The following is a 21,538-nucleotide window of genomic DNA, read 5'->3' as shown; positions in this document are numbered from 1 at the left end:
GGGCCAGCGAGGGCAGCAGTCAGGATTTCTACCTTCATTGCTTCTAAATGCTGCCCTCTTGTGGCCAGAGTGCTTATTGATGGAGCTGTGGGACAGGAGCCTGCTTAGGGACACAGATGGGAATGGGAATAGATGGGGCGCCTGGGTGGCTCAGTTGGTTAAGCATGGACTCTGGATTTCAGCCCAGGCCATGATCTCACAATTCATCGGTTCGAGGCTTGCATTGGGCTCTGTGCTGACTGTGTGGAGCCTGCTTGGGATTCTCTCTCTCTCTTTCTCTGCCCCTCCCCCACTCATTCTCTCCCTCTCTCTCTCTGTCTCTCAAAATAAATAAATAAATAAACATTAAAAAAATAAGAAATGGGACTAGAGGCAGTGATAAAGCAAGGGAATGACAAGCAACACAAGACAAATGTGGGAACAAAATGGGAAAAGTACATCTATAACCCCCATAACTTTGATGTTCATTCACCCCCATGTCTCCTCCTGCATCTTGTCCATTGTCCTCCTGGAGAAAAACAGGCAAGAAAAATAGGCATACAACCCATCCGACTTGCTTTAGCACCTACCGCAAGCTGAGGGCTTGGAAGAACGAAGCCACCATTGTTGTGGTCCCTCTCTACCCTCACACTGAATCCTGCTTCACCCATTCTTTTGACTTGCTGTGCAAATCATTGTCTCCGAAACCTTCACACACAACAGACCTGTTCTTGAAACCCTAGGAGCCTTCCATGATGGCAGTAGGCATTTTCCTTCTATCCCTCATTGCTAAAAGGTATATGGAGTTCCCTCCACCACCTTCTGACTCTGGGTTCATCATCTCTCTAGAAAATTCCACATTGGTGATAGAAGTTGGGAAGGAACCATCTGAAAAAAAATTTTTTTTTAATTTTTAACGTTTATTCATTTTTGAGAAAGACAGAGAGACTGAGCAGGGGAGGGCAGAGAGAGAGGAAGACACAGAATCTGAAGCAGGCTCCAGGCTGTGAGCTGTCAGCACAGAGCCTGACGCGGGGCTCAAACTCATGAACCATGAGATTATGATCTGAGCTGAAGTCGGACGCTTAACCGACTGAACCACCCAGCCACCCCAGGAAAGGAAGCGTGTTTACAAGAAGAAGAGAGAGAGCAACTTTAGCCAGAGCAAGTAAATAAAATGTGAACTTTGAGAACGTCTTTTCTAGTTATTCCACAGTTTAAAGGCTCTGCGTTGGTCATGGTCAATGTCACTTACCAACATATAGGCTGTAGAGCTCCCCAACATGCCTCACTTTACAGCATATCTAGGAAATGCTGGTTCTGGTACCGGACACCAGTGATAATCAGCGAGGCTGCTTCCAGCCAGAGGTGACCACCACCGGGCAGACAGCCTGGAGGGACAAAGGGATTAGTGTGCTAGTATGCCAATAATGGGCACACTGGTTAGGAAGCTGGGTGGTCTAGAAAATGCCCCAGATGCAGGCGAAGTAGCATGCCTTATCAAGTTATGAGGAAATCCTGGGGACAAACCCCAGGGAGTAACAAGGAAAAAGAAGCCAATTTGAAGGCAAACAAAACACAACCGATTCTGCAATTCTTGGAGCAGACCACAATTGCTGTGGGTTTCTTTCCTGGAGTGTCCTTCAGGAGTCCCTGTTGCTTCTACCTGTTCATCCTTTCAGAGCCCGCTCCAACCTCTCTTTGCCGTGAGGTCTTCCTAATCATGTCAGCTCTCCTGTCTGGTCTGGCTGCAGGAGTAAGAGCCTGCACACCACCATTTGGCACAATTACGCGCCAGACGTTGTTCACTGATGTTTCTTGGGAACATGTTTAATCACCTACCCATGTTCTGTGGCCTTTCAGGGCTTCACACCCCTTTGCTAGCCAAAATGACCAAGATCTCAGTCCTCATTAGATGATGTCAGGAATCCCAGTCCCCACGACAGATGGTTCTGGGGATTACTGGGGAGTACACACCTGCTTTGGCTGTTGCTTGCCTGTTGGTGGCTCTTAGCTAGTGGTTTGCATGCTTTGTGCAGGGTCAAGCCCTTCCTTGCTCTGTTTGTCCCTGTGTAGACATTGGTTCCCCTCTTATTTTACAGCTCCATCCACACACTGCAGCACAGCCAACAAGAAGGCAGAGATACAGAATAAGAGTTGGAATGCGTGCAGTGAACCTTTAGAACTTGGTAGCACTGATCACGGCTCCCGCATCCACCAGCCTTATCCCAATGTGGGGAGTCCCCTACCCATTGTCTCCCACCTCCATCTTTTTTGGGGACACATTGCTATGGTTTCAGTCCCTCCTCATATAGATGGGGGTGTCCTTGGACCCAGTTCTGAGACCAAAACTTCAATTTCATTTTTGCCAAGCTCTAACCCAAGAGCATGAAGTACAATACAAAAATAATTGCCCAAAGTTGGAGCTCTGGCCACTACAAAGGTAGCCATTCATATTCCTTTTCAGAATGGTTTCTCTCTTCTTTGTGGCAACGACCCTTATAAGACTAAGGCTGGGACTAAGCTTTGGGTATTAAAAATGCCCCTTTGGGTGCCTCGGTGGCTCAGTTGATAGAGCATCTAACTGTTGATTTCAACTCTTGATTTCAGCTCAGGTCATGATCCCAGGGTCATGGGATTGAGCGTCACATCCATGCTGAGCATGGAGCCTGCTTAAGATTCTCTCTCTTCCCCTCTCTATCACTCTGTCCATCTCCCCTGCTTGAGTGCTGTCTGTCTCTCTTAAAAATAAAAAATAAAATAAAAGCTCTTTAAAGTGTTTCCTCAAACAATAAACAAGAAGGCTCTTTCCTTCCAATATTAAATGATGCTGCTACTATTCCTGATATGTGAATGTGGCTCAAATTATTTTTTTTAAGTTTCGCCTTGTTTGGTCCTCATTTGCCAGACTTATCTGCCTCAATGGCAAGAACAATGCCTTGGTTTCCTGGGTTTGTGCCCATATATCAATTTCCACAAAAAGAAAAGTGGTCCCTAATAACAAGGCAGAAGTAAATTCATGTTAGAGCAGCATGGCCGTGGCTCGTTCCCCTAAATCTCTGCTACCATTTCTTCCGGCAGGCCACAGGGAGAACAATGCCCAACCTCCCTCACACTTGGGTACAGGTTTGGCCAAAGGATATAAGTGGAGGGATGAGTGGTTCTTCTGGGTCTGATCATGCAAAACTGGCAAAGAGCCAACTCCACACCATTTTCTCCTTGGGGCTGGGCTGAAGGGAGTGGCTATCCCAGGGCAACATGGTGAAAACTAGAGAGACTTCATCATCCTGGGGCCCTGAGTGATTTCATGAAGAAGAGACACTTCACTAAATCATACGCTTGACCAGTGCTCCATTCAAAGCAGGAAAGAAATTTCTGTGTTATTTCAGCCACCATGTTTTCGGTCTATTACATCAGTTAGTCTACACTTAACAGGAGCTAGAAATGGATGCCTGTCAGAGATGTCCTTATTCAGACGTGGAGTTGGCAGAGGTCTGTGAGGTGTGATGAGAGACACTTATGGTCAAGGAGAGACCCTCCCACCCCTGCCACATGCCTTCTTCACTTCCATCTATCTCGACATTCTGTTTGAAATCCCACCACACATATTTTATTACTTTGGATAAAGGCCTAATATTTCCAGGAAGCTTCTTGTAGAATAATTACAGCACCTGATGTTAATTAATTACACTAGAATTAAAAAAAAAACACAAAAAACCCCAACTATATCACCTGGAAGAAATAGCACACAAAACCATTCTCTTTGAGGATCCCCTTAGTGTAGATGACTTTCTCAAATTTATTTCTGCTGAAAAATCTAGTGAAAAGTTGAGAAAGGGATACAGGCAGTAAAAAAGTCAAAGAGAAGATTTCTTTTAATGTTTATTTTTGAGAGAGAGAGAGAGAGAGAGAGAGAGACAGAGACAGGAAGAGAGAATGGGGAACAGAGAATCCGAACAGCACAGAGCCCAATGGGGGCTCAAACCTACAAACCATGAGTGAGATCATGGCCTGAGCCAAAGTCAAACACTTAACCCGCTGAGCCATTCAGGTGCCCCTCGAAGAGCATATTTTTGAAGGAGAGGTAGAGGGATATCTAGAGCATGGAGAACTTGAGTTTTTGATCCAACTGAAACAGAATCCTGGGCAGCAGTGGGTGAGGTGTGTGACCATAAGATCCTTGAGAATCCTTGACAGAGAATCAGAAGGTTCAAAGAAGGGAGGTGAAGTCATTAAAGGCAAATTTCTTGCTTGACAAATTGGCTGAATACCAGTCCTCAGATCATTTTCCCACCCTTTCCCTACATTTGAAGTGAGTTATTTTGATGGATGGCCTAGCCTACTTTTTAGATCTGCGGATGGCCCCTCATGAGAGCTGGTGGAAAGTCATAACGGAGCTTTGGGATTTGTTCAAACCTTACCTGCACTTTCTGGGTTTGGATGTTTTGACTATTTTTCAGTCAGTACCTTCCTTAGAGATTCCTGTAGCAGTAACTGCCATTTCAGAATATGTGGTGATTTTCTCTCTATGGCCCACAGAAAGGACAGATAGATGGGCAGGGCAGGACCATTGGGGTTATTGGCACGAAAGGTTGATGACCAAATAATTCAACCCCATCTGTCCATTTACTATTATTTTTTACATAATTTTAAAACATTATTTATTTTTGAGAGAGGGAGAGAGAATGCAAGCAGGGGAGGAGCAGAGAGGGCGGGGGGCAGAGGATCCAAAGCAAGCTCCATGCTGACAGCACAGAGCCTGATGTGGGGCTCAAATTCATGAAACCTGAGATCCTGACCTGAGCCGAAATCAAGAGTTAAATGCTTAACTGACTGAGCTTCCCAAGCGCCCCTACTATTATTTTTAAAACAAGTATGTCCGTTTGACAATCAGTTTTGTAGTTAAAAATACAACAGAACATTAAAATTCACAATGATTAAACAGAACATTGAAAATTTGAGTCCGGAATGTGAGGTGTTACAAAATCACTGCGGATTCAGGGGTGGCAAATCTTGGAGCCAGTCCCCTGGGGCAATCTACCCCGACTGAAATGTCGGTTGTGCTGTCCTAACGCGAGCCACGGAGGTGGCAGCTGGCATCCCACGTGGATGTGAGAACTTTAGCTCCGATCGATGGGGAGTTTTACTGGTCCTCCCTGTGCCACATAGATGCTTCTTCTATTAGTTCTCTGTTGCTGCCCCCAAAATGACTGTACACTTGCTGGCTTACACGGTACACATTTATTTTCTTACAGCTCCGCAGGTCAGGAGTTCGAGCTTGGATTCAGCAGATAAAAACAAATTGTTGGCAGGGTAGCATTTCTTTCTGGAGGCTCCGGGGAAGAAGGTGCTTCCTTGCTCATTTGTGTTGTTGACAGACCCCAGCAAGTGGTCGTTATGGGACTGAGGTTCCCGTTTCCTGGCTGGCTGTCAGCTGGGGCCACACTTAGCTCCTGTAGGCTTCTCTCCAGTCCTTGCACACAGCTGCCAGCATCTTAGAGCCAGCAGTGGGGTGACAAATCTTTCTCATGCTGCCATGTCTCTGACCCACCTCTTTCCCTTCTTCTTTTTTTTTTTAATTTTTAAAAATGTTTTATTTATTTTTGAGAGAGACAGAGTGCAAGTGGGGGGCAGGGGCAGAGAAAGAGGGAGAGACAGAATCCCAAGCAGACTCCGGGGTCTGAGCTGTGAGCACAGAGCCTGACGCGGGGCTCGAACCCATGAACCGTGAGATCATGACCTGAGCCGAAGTCAGACACTTCACCGACTGAGCCACCCGGGTGCCCCTTTCTCGTTCCACTTTTAAAGAGTCGTGCAATTAGATTGGGCCCATCCAGATAATGTGAAGTCATCTCCCCACTCCGAGGTCTTAATCACATCTGCAAGGTCTCTCTTACCACGTAAGGTGACAAATTCAGATGTTTTGGGGCTGGGCATCAACATTTTGGGGGGGGGCTGTTATTTTGTATAACATACTCTCAACTTAGAATTATCTGAAAACCCTTGACCTATAGGTGACCAATGTGCATCAGTGACAGGACCTGGCCCCAGGATGTCTAGGTCAGGTTTCACTTTTTTCCAAATCACATTTGAAGTTAGATTATACCCACTGCTGGCTTCATCTCATGTTTCCATAAGCAGAATTGAAAGGCATTTTCAGGTGGACCCTCGTATCCCAGGCTCTCAACAACTCTCTCTGCCTGTTCATCTTCCTCGTTTACCTCACGGACTAGTAGCTGACATTTAAACCGCTCAAGTTCAACCCCAGGATCTCAACAAGAAAGGTTTACATGGGTGTTGAGAACATGGGACTTCATCATACTTTTTTATGAGTTGTATTTAAGTCTTTTGATGACAAAATTCAAGCAGAAGAAATCACAGCGGTGCCGCGTCCTATGTGAAGGGTTTATCCTGGTGTATGTTCTCTCTACACCCCCCAGTCTGGCCCTCTCTGGAAGTGTCACTGCTTCTCTGAGGAGTCTGTTTCTTCCAAGTGCCGGAACATGTCATTTCTCGTCTCCGACCACAGTGCTCACAGAGAGTGGGGAGCATCAGCAGAACAGACACGGGATTTCACGTGGGCCGCATGCTGGGTCACTGGGCAAGTCACAAATGATAAAGGAAGGGGGACCGTCCCCACAGGGGAGAAAAGATCCTTCAGGAGTGGGGGAACGGAAGGAGCTGAACTTGAACCTCCAGCCTTGACCGGATGTGGGCTTAAAGCCACGAGGACTGGTTTAGGTGGGGGGTATTGAGACGAAATGCTACTAATGTCAAAAGTGGACAAGGACAGAAAAACCGAGGGCTGTTTTCTGGTGTTCAGGAAGTAGAAGATATTGGCTATCTGCTCTCTATCGCCTCCCTGCTCCACAAATGATTCTGCTTGTCAATAGCAGCTTCTTTTTTCCGTGAAGGGACCTGGGCCAGTATTCCTCAGGCTGAAGCAGCGTCATCTGGGAGCCATCCCTGAGACCCCAGTTGGAAATACTTGTCTGTCAGAAACCATTATGATGGGGCTGCCTGAAGAGTCTCTGCAAAGGAGCTCTTCACAGATTTCCATGCTTACTCACAGGAGGAGACTCTTCTTCTCCACACCCCTACTAGGACATGCTTGTTCGGTCCCCAGGATCCCCTGCTGATAGGACATACCCTGCAACTGTGATGTGAATTGAATGTGCAAATGAGCATCAAGACATCCTGGCAGTCTTCCAGCAACGTCAACTAAAGGGAAATCACATGAAAGTCTGCAGCAGTTAACAGAGCAGGGGGGGAAGTGTATTGTTGCCGATGCCTGTAACACTATCGGACCCCACACCAGGACCTGCCTGTGGGCGTAAGCATAAGTGTAAGCGTAAGAGCTCCGAGTAACTTCATCTCGTATCTGCTCGTCATCCTCTAGGAGAGTATCTATGGGGACCACGGCAAGGTTCAAGTTCACAACTCACGGAAGGGCCACCTACCGATTTCTTTGGACAGTAGGAATATCTGCACAGAGATGAATTCATTGGGAGGAGGGCAGGTGGCAGAACAGGTGAGCTCTTTCCTAGCAATGGGGAGATCTTGACTGCCTGCCTTGCTAACAGACAGGAACTCTTGGACTGATGTCATCTCCTGACCTTGCTGTGGATTTAATTCCACGGACCACTTGCAGGCCAGCTGCGGCAGAGCTGGAGGCAGAAATGTTTCCCACTTCAAGAACTCACAGACCTGGGGCACCTGGGTGGCTCAGTTGGTTAAGCATCCGACTTTGGCTCAGGCCAAGCTCTCATGGCTCTTGGGTTCGAGCCCCACATCGGACTTGCTGCTGTCAGTGCAGAGCCTGCTTTGGATCTTCTGTCCCTTTCTCTCTCTGCCCCTCTCCGACTTACTCTTTCTCTCTCTCTCTCACTCGAACATAAATAAACATTAAAAAAAAAAAAAAAAGAACTCACAGACCCAATAATTCCTTCAGAGAGTCGTTTATTTTGATTTTTTTTTTTTTTTTGGTCATGCTTTGAAAGAAATGTGTATAAGGATGTCTTTTTTAGGCAACTGCTTTCAAAGTTGAGACCAGCACTTCTGCTTTATTTCCCCCATTTGACTGCTTCCACCATTAGCAGAAGGCACAGTGGCCTCTGCAAGACAGCGAGGGCAGTTCCGACTTCTGTTTTCACCTCTACAGTTGACCAAAAATTCCAGCAGGCAAACTACAAGCATGCTGAGATTCCCAGTTGCCTTAGGTGCTAAACACTGGATTCAAAAAAAAAATCACACCTGGCAGATCGTTGGTTAGTACAGTTCATTGTGTTTGTGATGACATCCATCACACAAATAGCACTGGCAAAGAGTATGAGTTTGGAATTCCAACGGTCGCGAGTTTGCTTCACTCGACTCCAGCCCAGTGTGACCTCTAGTTAGCTATTGACCTATTTAAATACCAGTTTCCTCGGATGTAAAATATAGATAACGTCTCCTTGTAGGGTTGATGTGAGATTTATACACACTGAGTATGGGAAGCACGAGGCACAGAGTCTGACTCACGCTATACTAACTCCATTACTAGATGTCATTTTTGCCCGCAAAATAAAAGAACTAAACCATCAACGGGTCATTAAATGCTGTCTTTCTCAAGATGGTAATCTTCTCTGAGGTTATCTAAAGACTATTTGAAAAGTTAACCTCTTCTTCCTTTAGAACAGGCAGGAAAAAAAAAAAAAAAGAACAATTAGGGCAATTATCTTAACCTAACCACTTATAATATGGAGATGTGTGACTAAAACATTAGGTCAAATAAATTTGCTTGTAGAATGTGGAGCTAACGTGCTGGGTTAGGTCGTGAATGCAAGGTTTGCAGGAACCCAGGGGATCCAGAATGGCTCTGAACTTCAGCCATAAAAGGAACAAAGATCTCAAGCAAAACTGCCCAGAGTGGGAGCAGAATTTCCTGGGCAGAGCACCTCCCTGACCCTGGCCTCCTCCCAGGAGAGCCTTGTCCCTATGAATACACATTCAAAGCCTAAAATACAGGGCAGTTTCACAACCCATTGCAGGGGTAGTGGGTGGGGTGGTGCAGAACTTCCTGGCAAGATTGTAGACCTCAACAATAAAACACCTATAAGCCCCTGTGAGGGCAGAGAGAACTCTCTAGACTTCGCCTATAGAAGGAAGGAGCTAACCTCCACCCATTTGATGAATGGCGCTGTAGCAATCTTGTGACATATGAAGCTGGAACCGGTTCTGAAATTTCTCTGTAGCATTTCCTGCTCTTAGCAAGGGAGTATGAGTTAGACATCGTTCTAGTACTTGAACTCCTTAGCTCTTTTTTGAACGTCTTTGTCATGCAATGATTTTACAGAGAAAAGATTCCCAATCACTAGCTCAATTAAAAACTTTTCCCCGGATCGGAGGAAACAAGGAATGGTACATTATTTCAGAAAGCACAGGGATGGGAAGGAATCCAGTTTTTCTTGAGACTTAAGGAGTTGCCTGAAATGACCACCTGAAACCTCTGTTCCCAGAATAACAAGAGACCTAACTGTGAAGCTCAAAATCTTGCTGGGTGGGTGCGGGGAGAGAATGGTGGAAAAACACCAACAGTTGGCTCTGAAATTTTCTCGAGACAAAAAAGCCAGCCCCAATGAGGGGCGGCCCACTGTAATTCTGCTTGACAGCCCCCCGTGACACAGCCCCCCGTGTGTCTGTGCACATGCACGCAGCTGCTTGCTGAAAGCAGAGCGCCTGCCCACCACATCACGGTCACGTTCGTGCCACCCAAGCACCCAGCTGGCTTCCCGTAGACAGCCTCGTGACAATTTCAGTTTTTCTTGTTTCTTCTCCTCGCCTCCTTTTTCTCCTTCCCTCCGTACCCCCATCTCTCTCGAAAGGATCTAAGTCCTGTAACACTGTTGCTGGGAGAAAGGGCTTTACTTGGCGACTTTTGGCTTACAGGATCGTTGGTGAACAATCAGTCTGTCTGGCAGGAAGGTACGCCCACAAATATTACAGGGAACCAACTGGCTCAGGGCGCTTGTCCAAGCAGCTTCATTTAAGGCATCGAGATCATAGAAACCTTTGGCTGGAAAGTTAAAGAAAAAGAAGAAGAAAAAAGAAAAAAGGACCAAAAAGGAAAGAAAAGAAGAAAATGGTAAAAATGGATCCTTTTTTATTCTGGAGCACCATACTCTACTTTTTATGGAAAATATTTTCAGGAAATACCTGTTGACTGAGGCTTTTAAACAAATCATACTTTTTGTTCCAAACCCTCTTTCAGGGGTTGAATAAAAAGTGAGCTATGAACCAGAGACTTTTCGCTCCTTGGATTTTAAAAAGGGGAAGGAGTTGTTTTATGTATTATGATATGCATTCTTCACTAATTATTAACATCTTTGCTTACACATGATTATCTTGCAAATATAACTTTTGGCCTTCTTTCAACTGACTCTAAATAGAAGCTTACAAAGGGGAAAGAACATGTATTTGTACTTTCCTCTTCTGTAATCCTTCAGTGGAATGTTTTTAAAGGCCAACACTGACAGTTAGGGTGAATTTAGGATGAATGATATCCTAAAAATGTATCATCTCTTCATGGTCATAAATGTGGAGATTCTTTAAATAATTAAACCAAAGAATGCAAACAGAATAGTTAACCTGATGAAAAGAAGCGTCCTTAAGAGAACAATCAAGACGTCTGAGAGATGTATAATCTTCATTGGCAGAGCACAGGAAAAAAGGCATATGGCTTTATTTTAGAGAAACAGTGTGGGAGTTAGCTTTGATAAACCTTATTTAAATAGAATGACTTTAGTACATTAAATTGACTGTGTCTTAGAATTGCCCCAAATAGCACCCCCCCCCAAATGTAGCCAGGCACTCAAACATAAATTACATACTTAACAAAAAATCATTTTAACAGAATATATTTCTTCACTAAAGCCCAGGCAATTTTCCTATGACTTCTTCCTAATGGTTCACACAACCATAGTAAACTTCAGATTCTCTCCTGCTACTTTGAATGTTCCTTATTTTACTCCACGAAAAATTGAACCCCAGCACAGCCTAGTATTTCTCCTTTAGACAAACCAAGTACCACTTTCTACGCAGGATATGAACTTTGAGAGCTTTGAAGACTGTTGAAAAATAAAATGGCACTGACTTTCTCCTTACTCATGACTTTTCCTATGGATTCAAAAATTCCAGAGTCTTCACGGAGTCTCACTGGAGATGACTCATCATGTTGCTAAAAGTTTTTGAGTATGACTTTGGCTTTGGATCTGGAGGAAGGGTTATTTGGACTTCATGACCACAGTAAGTCTGTGGGATGGAAACAAGAATGGGGATTCTCTCTCTGCCTCCTGAGGCAGGATGCCTTCAGAAATAGAAACAGCACGGGACCAAGAGGAAAGTTGCAGAGAAGGGCAGTTACGGGGCCTACCTTTTCCATCTGTGGGCAGTAACTGATTAATGAATCCCCGAGGGCCTTCAAGCCAGTCATTACTCTCTGATCTTCTAGACTTGTGATAATTATGCTCAAGCAGAAAAACGGATATGGTCAGAAGTGAAGAAAACAGATTTTTTGAAAACACAGAGAACTGCTGGGAAGAGAGTTCCAATGAGATAAACAACATCCTTGTGGGCAAATGTTCTAATTTCAATGGATGGATGTGTTCATCTTGAGCTCTTTTCCCACCTGTGTGAAGAGTCCTCCCCTTGGTAAGGGCTGTGAATAGAAGGGTTCTTGTAGCCTCTAGAATTTTATCATGACAACCTAGATTCCACTCTGTGGGTTCTTGGGTTACATTTTTTTTTTAAATGTTTATTTATTTTTCAGAGAGAGAGAGAGAGAGAGAGAGAGAGCATGAGTGAGGGAGGGGCAGAGAGAGAGGAGACACAGAATCCGAAGCAGGCTCCAGGCTCTGAGCTCTGAGCTGTCAGCACAGAGCCCAACATGGGGCACAAACTCACGAACTGTGAAATCATGACCTGAGCCAAGTCAGATGCTCAACCAACTGTGCCACCCAGGCGCTCCTCTTGGGTTACATTTCTAACAAGAGGGCTTTGGACTAATCAATGGTAATGACTTCTGGGGTACCCTACGGCTACGCCAGTCTACAGTTACACATGAGGGATTGGTGGGTTGAATGATAACTTTTCTTAAAACCAAGAATGGTTTTCCCTTGAGGGGAATGAGGGGATCCGCTGAGAAAATGACAATGGGAGAAATAAGAGGAAGAAGTCGGAGTTTGCATGGCAAACAGTCTCTGGATGACTTTGTTCTCACCCCAAATGAGTAAGCATAAGGCTCTGTGGGGAGGCCACACATGGCAGTTTATGGAGCTTCATCTGGCTTGTGCAATGCTTTACAATGTATTAGTTGCAAAATTTGAAAGCTCTGGGCCTGGGGGTGCCTGGGTGGCTCAGTCGGTTAAGCATCCGACTTCAGCTCAGGTCATGATCTCGCAGTTTGTGAGCTCAAGTCCCACGTTGGGCTCTGTGTTGACAGCTCAGAGCCTGGAACCTGCTTCAGATTCTGTGTCTCCCTCTCTTTCTCTGCCCCTCCCCTACTCACACTCTGTGTGTCTGTCTCTCCCTCAAAGATAAATAAACATTAAAAAAAAAAACAAAGCATACAGATTTCTAGATTTCCAGTTTCTTTTGTATTGTTGAAAACTATGCCCACACTAGGCTAAATTTCCAGCTGCCTCCTTTGGAGAGAGTCCATAATTCTCCAGCTCCCCATGGCCCTCAGCTTCCCTCGTGTCACACATGGATCAATTTACTCAGTTTTACACCCCGGCTAGTGGACCCTGCACACTTTGAGTTTGGTACCCTGCTCTGTGAACGCGAAGACACATTCCTATTTGAAAACATGTCTCCAGATGCCCTGAAAGATTTTTGAGGCTTCATGTTTTTTAAGTATCATGTTTGATAATATAGGAAAGTAACTTCCGGGAAATACAAGAAATTCCAGGGGGTCCCTCTCCTTGCATGGTTTTGCCAGAAGTAGCGTCTTTATGTCTCAGCATCTGAAGGCACCTTGGTCAGGCATTCTAGAACCATTTTTCCTATTCGGTTATAATGAAGACAGTAAATGTTGCTGATTTCTGATGTTTGAATAAGTATGAAAAGAATACCTCTCCTCTTAAAATTTCACAGAGAAAATTCTCCCCATATGCGCTCAAGTCTTTCTTTCTTTCTTTTTTTCTTTTCAAAAACTTACCAGTAATGGTCCTGACTTCTGGTTTCTTGGGTTCTGATCTCCTTAACTCTTTGGGCAGCAAGTTGTTTTCGTTATGCCATTTTTTCAGACATTGTGGCTCGTGGATGGCAATGGATTTTGTTCCATATTCACGGCCACAAATGTAGCAGATGATTGTTGGTGGACGCCTTATCATTGCTGGCTACAAGTAATATAAAATATCTGTTAGATAAAGTTTAGGTGTAGAAATTATATGTTAAAATTATAGTACATTCAAATTAGCTAGACAATCACATTTTTTTTTTTTTTTTGGTTTTTCGTTTTCTAATTTCAACCAGTCAGGTAAATTGAACTTTTGTGGCACTTAAGGGAATAAACCATACCATCTGAGTGAGTGGGGTGTGTGTGAAGATGTGGGTTTGGGAGGATGATAGGAAATAAAGAAGAACTAACTAGAGTTCTACAAACTGGCTTTTCTTATAAAATGTGTTTTCTCATCTAATAATTATTAATTATCTCCTGGTTATTCTCCATGCTAGGAGACTACAAAAATAAATCATGTCTGAATCATCTTTTTGCTAAACTCAGGCTCTAGTATGCCAATATCCCTGAGAATTAAAGCTGTAAGTGTCATTGGAGAGTTTACAACAGACATTGGGTACCCTCCCACATTCCCTTACACATGGACAACTTCCTCTGGCAAGTACCTGTGACTCTCAGCCTTTTTTTTTTTTTTTTTAATTTTTTTTTTTTCAACGTTTATTTATTTTTGGGACAGAGCGAGACAGAGCATGAACGGGGGAGGGGCAGAGAGAGAGGGAGACACAGAATCGGAAACAGGCTCCAGGCTCTGAGCCATCAGCCCAGAGCCCGACGCGGGGCTCGAACTCACGGAGCGCGAGATCGTGACCTGGCTGAAGTCGGACGCTCAACCGACTGCGCCACCCAGGCGCCCCTCTCAGCCTTTTTTGACCTGGTCTATGCTCCACCCATAGACAGGGCAGCTAATCAATCACAAGCAGCGGGTGGTGGATAAATAGCCACTTCCTTACTGAGGCTGATTCCATGCAGTGTTCCGTGGGATTGCAGCACAGGTGCTCATTCACACCCTGTACAGACTTCCTTCTCTTCCCTGTCTTTCCTCCCACTACTCTACTGGGGCTTCCTGGGATCACCTCCCAAATAAACCACTTGAAATCAAATCCTCAAATCCTTTACTTAGCATTTGTTTCTGGGAGGACTAAATCTAAGGAAGAGTTAAGGATAAAACAGAAAAGGTGTTTCTGCTTCTGTCCAGGGGATAGAAAGTTACAAGAAACATTGCTCCTGCTTAAGCAATTAGAACCAATCAGAGAACTTACAGAACCGTTATTTTTGAGTCCATTGGAGACTCATGATTGCAAGGTAAGTTAATGAACTAGAAGAACTGCCTCAGTCTGAGAGTGCATCAGCACAACCAACACCTCCCATGCTCCAACCTTACAAGAATATGAGACAGTAGTTGTCTGCCACAGAGAAAAGGCAGGACAGGTGAGCATGAACCCTACTAAGGAGGAGCCATGCAGGAACTGTCTACATAAACCCTCCCATCCACCAGGTCTCACATCCAGTAACAGCGGGTGGCAGTCTAACATTGGAGAGAGGCAGGACTGTTGAGAGAAATCTTCACCAATTCAAGAATGCAGGGCCTGCCTGGATCGGAAGGTCGAGCTGGAGAATTAGGCCTTGCACTGGGTACCAGATAAGAAGAGTCTACTGCTGATGGAGGTGTGGGACCTAAGGAGGAAGGGGGCAGTAGGAAGGACTCCCTCTGTGTTGCATGCATGAAGGGCCACAGCCTTCTAAGGGTGCAGCAGGTGAACAGGGAACAGGCTTTTGGCTCCAGGCTTTATACTAAGTACAAAACAGAGGAAGCTTATCACTGGGAGAATTTAACACCTATAGTACATTGAACTGAACTAAAGCAGGGATGAAACATCGGAAAGAGATTATCATAGAATTCTTACATTTTCCTTGAAGTAATTTTTTAAACATAGAATGTGATATACTAAAGATGCAAATTTTATTCTCTACAGTAATCACAAAGGGCAAAGACACACAAAGAGGCTGAGTGAAGAATTCAACAGGGGAGATAGGATATTTTTTAAAAATGGTAAGTTAATCACTTGCCAAAGAAAAGGAGGAAAGGATGAATATAAGACCAACCAAGCAACCAACAAATAAAGAAAAAGGGCAAGAGGAACAAATAGAATTAAAATGCCAAGATGGTAGACTTAAATGCAAACATATCAATAATTGCAGCAAATATAAATGGACTAAAGAACATAATTAAAAGGCAAGGATTGACAGACTAGATAAAAAAATAGTATAGACAAAAAACAACTCTATGTTGTTTACAAGAAACACATTTTATGAATAAAGACACAAACATATGACAAGTAAAAGGATGGGGAAGAAGTTTCATGTAAACACTAAGCAAAAGAAAACTAGCATGGCTATATTAGTAACACAAATGAAGTGCAGAAGTTGGAAATAGTTCTTCTAGTTGTGAAGATCAGGGAAAGCCTAAAGGAAGTGGCCCTTGAAGGATGGGTCGGATTTGGATCACAAGAAGGTTTTGGAGATGGAAAACAGCATGAGCAAAGCCTCAGGGATAGGAACCCGAAGACGAGTACAGAGAAGAGCAACTAATATAAAATATTTATATTAATAATAACAAATAGTTGCCTGGAATTTGGTGTAACCTTGAGAACTAGAACCAGATAGTTCCGCTGCAGCCATGCTATGAATAACAAATACCATGCTAAGAGCTGGATTTCGTTTTGTAAATGAGAGGAAGCTGTTAAGCAGGGGAATACCCTATAATTTTACTTCAAGAAAATTAATCTGGCAATAATGTATCTCAAAGGGCAATCTTGCCAGCATACACCTTTGAGCATTCACAGCTCTGGGAGCAGGAAATCATGGATCCAAGAGAACATTAGTGGTGATGTCACTTGCAGAAAGCTGGAAACCTGGAAAGGCAGGTTGGGGGAGGAGAAAAAAATGGATTCTGTTCTGGACCTGTTGCATTTGATATACTAGTAGAATTTAAATGTAAGTACAGCCAAGACAGGAAAGACAGACGTGTTATTCAGAATTAATGGGTTTCAGAGCTATGCACACAGAGATGTTTAAAACCACGAAAACTCTAGAAAAGGAGTATATAGAGAATGTATGGAGGCAAAGTCCTGAGGGAATATCTACGGCAAAGAGATTGGGCATGGGAAATCACAGCCTAAAAAGATAAAGGTTCAATTTTGCAGTTAAAGAAACAGGCCGTGGAGACAAAAGACTCCATTGAGAATTCTGCAAACACTTCCGGTTTCCAGAAAGGTGGCTTCATCAGCTCTGTCCAATGCCACTGTGAGTAACGGGGGCTTGAGAAAGGTCACTAGATTTGCTGGCCGGCAGATTTTATACCAGTGATTTCTAAGAGTTTAGCTTCAATGGAGGGACAAGAATAAAAACTAAACTATTACAAGCTAAAGATTAGGTCAAGGAAACAAATGTATGTTCGAAAAGTCTGCAGAAAGGAAATTTGAGAGATGAGTAGAGTTGAAGAAGTGCTTTGTTGTTGTTTTAGGGGTAGGAATGTCTCAGGCAGAGAGAGCTGGTTCGGATGAAGGGAAGAGGGACAGTATGAGAACAAGGCTCTCAGACAAAGCAGGAGAAGATAGGACCTGGGATGTGATGGAGATGTTAGCCTCTGAGGACAGGGAAAAAAGATGAAATAGAGATGGGGTGTTAAGAAGTAAGGCACAAGGGGCACCTGGGTGGCTCCGTGGGTTAAGCATCAGACTCTTGATTTCAGCTCAGGTCATGATCTCACGGTTCCCGGGTTTGAACCCTGTGTCGGGCTCTGTGCTGACAGCTCGGAGCCTGCCTGGGATTCTCTCTCTTTCTCTCTCCCTTTCTCTGCCCCTCCCTTTGTTTCTCTTTCTTTCTCTCAAAATAAATAACTTAAGAAAAAAGTGAGGCCTAAGCAGAGCTCCTGTAGGATGAACTTAGTCTTCTAAGTATGAGGCAAATCATTTTCAGAGAACGAAGAGATTCAGATTCTGGGAAACAGAACAGCAAAAATTACTGAAATTTTTTGCAAAAAAAAAAAAAAAATCTGGAATTCTCCTGGCACTGCAAAGAATGTGATACTGATTCAATTAGGGAATAGTCCTCACCGAATAATGGAAAGACCCGGTTAAGTTGAGCTGCAAGAAATTTCAGCGGAATGAAATGACCTTTTCCAGTGTGTTCGTAAGCAGCACTAGGTGGTATGAAAGCAGAAACAAATTTGAGTTGGTGGTGTGGTTCTCTCTCCCCCCAAGGAATATTCAGGGTAAAATAAGTGAATCAGCCAGCTTTTCACGAAAGCTGTTGGGGGTTATACCTGTGGTGGAAACAGAGCAAAATCAAAGTAAGAAGGAAACACATTTCTGGTTTCTGCACACCTGAGCCGACGTGACAGATTCTAGAGGAGTGAAGCCACTAACATACACCAAGCAAAATGGAAAATGGAGTTACTCCTGAGAGGATCCGCGTTTTTAAAAAAGCACATTATTTGCTAGAGGGGAGGTGGGGAGGGGATGGGCGAAATAAGGTAAAGGGGATTAAGCGGTACGAACTTTGAGTCATAAAATAAGTAAGTCATGGAAATGAAAAGCGCAGATCGGGAATATAGCTAGAAATACTGCAATTGTGTTGTATTGTGGCAGATGGTAACTATGCTTATCGGGGTGAGCCCTGAGACGACAGGCTTGTGAGCTCACTGTGTTGTATACCTGAAGCTAATATGACATTGTATATCAGTGATACTTTGATAATTAAGGAAGAGTAATTTTTTTTTAAAGCACATTTGAGGGAGTACATTTTTCCTCTGTTACTCTATACTGAATTACGCCAATAAGTTACATTCATCAGAAAATGGCTAACTGGTTTTTAGCCATGTTTTTTATTAGCCACGTAATAGGGTCTAATGCCTGCAAAGTGACTTTGAAAGTATTTGAGGAATTCAAGATGTAAGAGAAAGGATAAAGCAGAAGCAAGGATTTTCAAAATACCCAAAAGTTCCTTAGTATATGTTATAGGTTCATTTACTTGAAGATTAATTAAATACAGGGGTTTTTTTTAGTGAAAAAAAAAAAGAGAAGTTCGTCTCTTCACTTTGAGAATAATGAATATTAATATTCCACATGGAAAGTATGAGCCAAAATCGAGTATTTAACCAAGCATATAAGCAAAAAAATGGCACGGGTCATTAATGAAGACATTCACGTCACATTGTCAGAAGGTTTCTTTTGGAAGGAAAAATGAGAAGAAAACAGGCAGATGTGGAGGCCAGAAGACAAGCACAAAATAACTTAAAGGGATGTGGGAGAAAATTAATACCATAAAAGGGCTAAGATGTTCTATATTATATTTTCCAAAGCTTGCTCCACGTGCTATATTTGTGGTTGAACTGCATTTGAACCTGCAGTTCACTCCATGTTCTTAGGTTTTCAACATTTTACTCCTAAGCCTGCTCTCAGCTGAAGAGAAAAATGCATCCCCCGGGGCGCGGACCGGAGATAAGAGAACCTCTTTTATTTTTCATTAATTTCACGATTGTCAGTCTGAAACTTGCAAAGAAGGCTGGACCATCTCTATCTTGCCTTCACAGCCACAGGGTTCGCTCTTCAACCTCTTTCTCTGGTGTTTTGAGATGGAGGTGGGTGTGGGGAAGGTGGAGAGGGAAAACAGAGACGGGGGCCCCCACCCCCACCCCCACCCCCGCAGAAAGGGCAGAAGGCCCTTCTTGGCTAATGAGCTAAGGTGATAGGGCACAGCAGAGAGAGGAGGCAGAGGCAGGCAGGCAGGTTTGCCCTGTGCGCAGGGCTGTCTACACCTGGGATCTTGCCAAGGCCACGGGTTCCAGGAAACTGTAATCAAAGGAAGGCAAAGAGGAAGCCGATAAGTCTAAAGTTCCCGCAGAGCGAAGGGTTAGATCAACAGTTTTTCCTGTCAACATTTCAGATATTTCTGGGGTGAGGCGTTGCTTTTTTAACATCGAGGTAAAAGATTTTTTTGAAGAAGTTCATCTCTGAGTCTGTATAAGCACTTTCAGGTGTGAACTCTTTTTTGGGGGGGGGGGCACCTAAATGCCCCCTCCCTGAAGGTTATTAGGGCTCATCACGATTTTGCTTTTGCTTCCTACTTTCCTGGGAAAGTCTCCCAAGGCTGGATGTGGACAGAGGTGCTTGAACACTTCAGGGAAGCTTTTCGATGTGTGTATTTCTTTTAACTTGAATCCACTAACTTTCATATGTTTCCAATCATTTTGCTGGCCACTATTGGCATTATCATTTGATTTTCCACGCATTTTTTCCCCCTCCTTTTTTGTTAATGTCTTTTCTCTGTCGGGAACACTTCATGTTCAATCTTTCAGGCCGGGAGGGTGCAAGGCAAAGGAAAGTGGACATTTAACAACTTTTCTCCTAGTCAGTGTAAGTGACCGGTCATCCATCTACTCACTTTTACAATTTAAAATAAGTAGCTGTCACAACATGTGTTGGCAAGGATGTGGAGAAAGGAGAGCCTTCTTGCACGGTTGGTGGGAATGCAAACTGGTGCAGCCACTGTGGAAAACAGTACGGAGGTGCCTCAAAAAAGTTAAAAATAGAGCCACCATATGATCCAGGAATCGCGCTACCGGGTGCTTACCTCCAAAAAATAAAAACACTCATTCAAAGAGATATATTCACCTCTTCGTTTATAGCAGCATGAAATAGCCAAATTTACAATAGCCAAATTATGGAAGCAGTCCAAGCATTCATCAATAGATAAATGGATAAAGATGTGGCATATTATATAATATGTTATATTATATTATATTATATTATATTATATTATATTATTCAGCCATAAAACAGAACAAGATCTTGTCATTTGCAACAACGTGGATAGAGGTAGAGAGTATAATGCTCAGTAAGTGAGTCAGAGAAAGACAAACACCATATGATTTCACTCATATGTGGAATTTAAGAAAGAAAACAGAAGAGTAAGGGAAAAAGAGAGAGAGAGGCAAGCCAAGAAACAGACTCCTTTAAAAAAAAATGTTTTTATTTGTTTTTGAGAGACAGAGTATGAGTCAGGGAGGGGCAGAGAGAGAGGGAGACACAGAATCTGAAGCAGGCTCCAGGCTCTGAGCTGTCAGCACAGAGCCCGACCTGGGGCTCGAACTCACAAACCGCGAGATCATGACCTGAGCCGAACCCACTGAGCCACCCAGGCACCCCTCGGAGCCACCCAGGCACCCCTGAAATAAACTCTTAACTATAGAGAACAAATTGATAGTTACCAGAGGGGAGGTGGGGGGGGGGATGGGGGAAATAGGTGATAGGGACTAAGGAGGGCACTTGTGATAAGCACCCGGTGATGTAAGGAAGTGTTGAATCATTATATTGTATACTTGAAACTAATGTAACACTCTATGTTAAATATACTGGAATGAAATGAAATGAAATGAAATGAAATGAAATGAAATGAAATGAAAATAGCAGTAATACCACCTTTTAAATAATGGAAACAGAATAAGGACCACAAAGAGAGTGTTTTAGAATTAAGCAAGGTATTGATACAAGAAGAATAGAAACAGTTCCAGTGATCCTAGATTACGATATCGATTTCAGTAGCTTCAGACAGCTCTCAGCGACCTCCCTGACACCTCAGGCTGAGAGGAAACCCCAGTGACCCTCACTGGTAGGTGTATAAGCCATGGAGCTTATAGAAGGAGGTATAACACCTGGTGTAAGGGGAAAACTATCCCTAACACGGTGTTATTGCAAGAATCTTAACGAAAAAGATACTGAAAAGTAAAACCAAAGTTATTACTAGCAGTTTTACTAAAGATCAGAAACACTCTACATTTGGGCTTTTCTTATATTAATCCCATAATGAAAACTAAGTAGTAATAATGTGAGATTACAGTTGTGTGACATTATTTCTAGGAGATTTAGGGGAACACAAGCCAACAATGTAGCTTTTTGGAGATTTGTGATGAAATTGAAATTAGTAGCATTTGATGGGCAAGAGAAATTAGTAATATCTGATTTTTATGGTCCTCTTTCCAGACAATGCACAGGTATACAGAATTATGGATATGATTTAAAATTTTTTTTCAACGTCTTTTATTTATTTTTGGGACAGAGAGAGACAGAGCATGAACGGGGGAGGGGCAGAGAGAGAGGGAGACACAGAATCGGAAACAGGCTCCAGGCTCCAAGCCATCAGCCCAGAGCCTGACGCGGGGCTCGAACTCACGGACCGCGAGATCGTGACCTGGCTGAAGTCGGACGCTTAACCGACTGCGCC

The 21,538-nt window shown here is 43.7% G+C and overlaps 1 protein-coding gene across 3 annotated transcripts in view; it reads right to left on the bottom strand.

Annotated features, from left to right (window-relative positions):
- Positions 1–1,234: 1,234 nt before the first annotated feature.
- LOC105260510 (zinc finger protein 474) overlaps positions 1,235–21,538 on the bottom strand; it is a 93,587-nt gene continuing 73,283 nt past the window's right edge. For 2 of the 3 annotated variants that reach the window (XM_045058121.1, XM_045058124.1), the window contains 3 exons: positions 13,175–13,355; positions 9,905–10,033; positions 1,235–1,370 (listed from right to left, as the gene is read on the bottom strand). In XM_045058121.1, coding sequence (XP_044914056.1) covers positions 1,273–1,370; positions 9,905–10,033; positions 13,175–13,355 — 408 coding nt within the window. In that variant the 3' untranslated portion in view covers positions 1,235–1,272. Of the gene's footprint in view, positions 1,371–7,921; positions 8,647–9,904; positions 10,034–13,174; positions 13,356–21,538 lie in introns of those variants that run through there. The other variant, XM_045058127.1, reaches the window with a different exon arrangement.

Source organism: Felis catus, chromosome A1, assembly GCF_018350175.1.
Source record: "Felis catus isolate Fca126 chromosome A1, F.catus_Fca126_mat1.0, whole genome shotgun sequence".
In the NCBI taxonomy this organism is placed as follows: Eukaryota; Metazoa; Chordata; class Mammalia; order Carnivora; family Felidae; genus Felis; species Felis catus.
The sequence above is the reverse complement of the archived record's forward strand: the minus strand, read 5'-3'. Positions and strand labels throughout refer to the sequence as shown.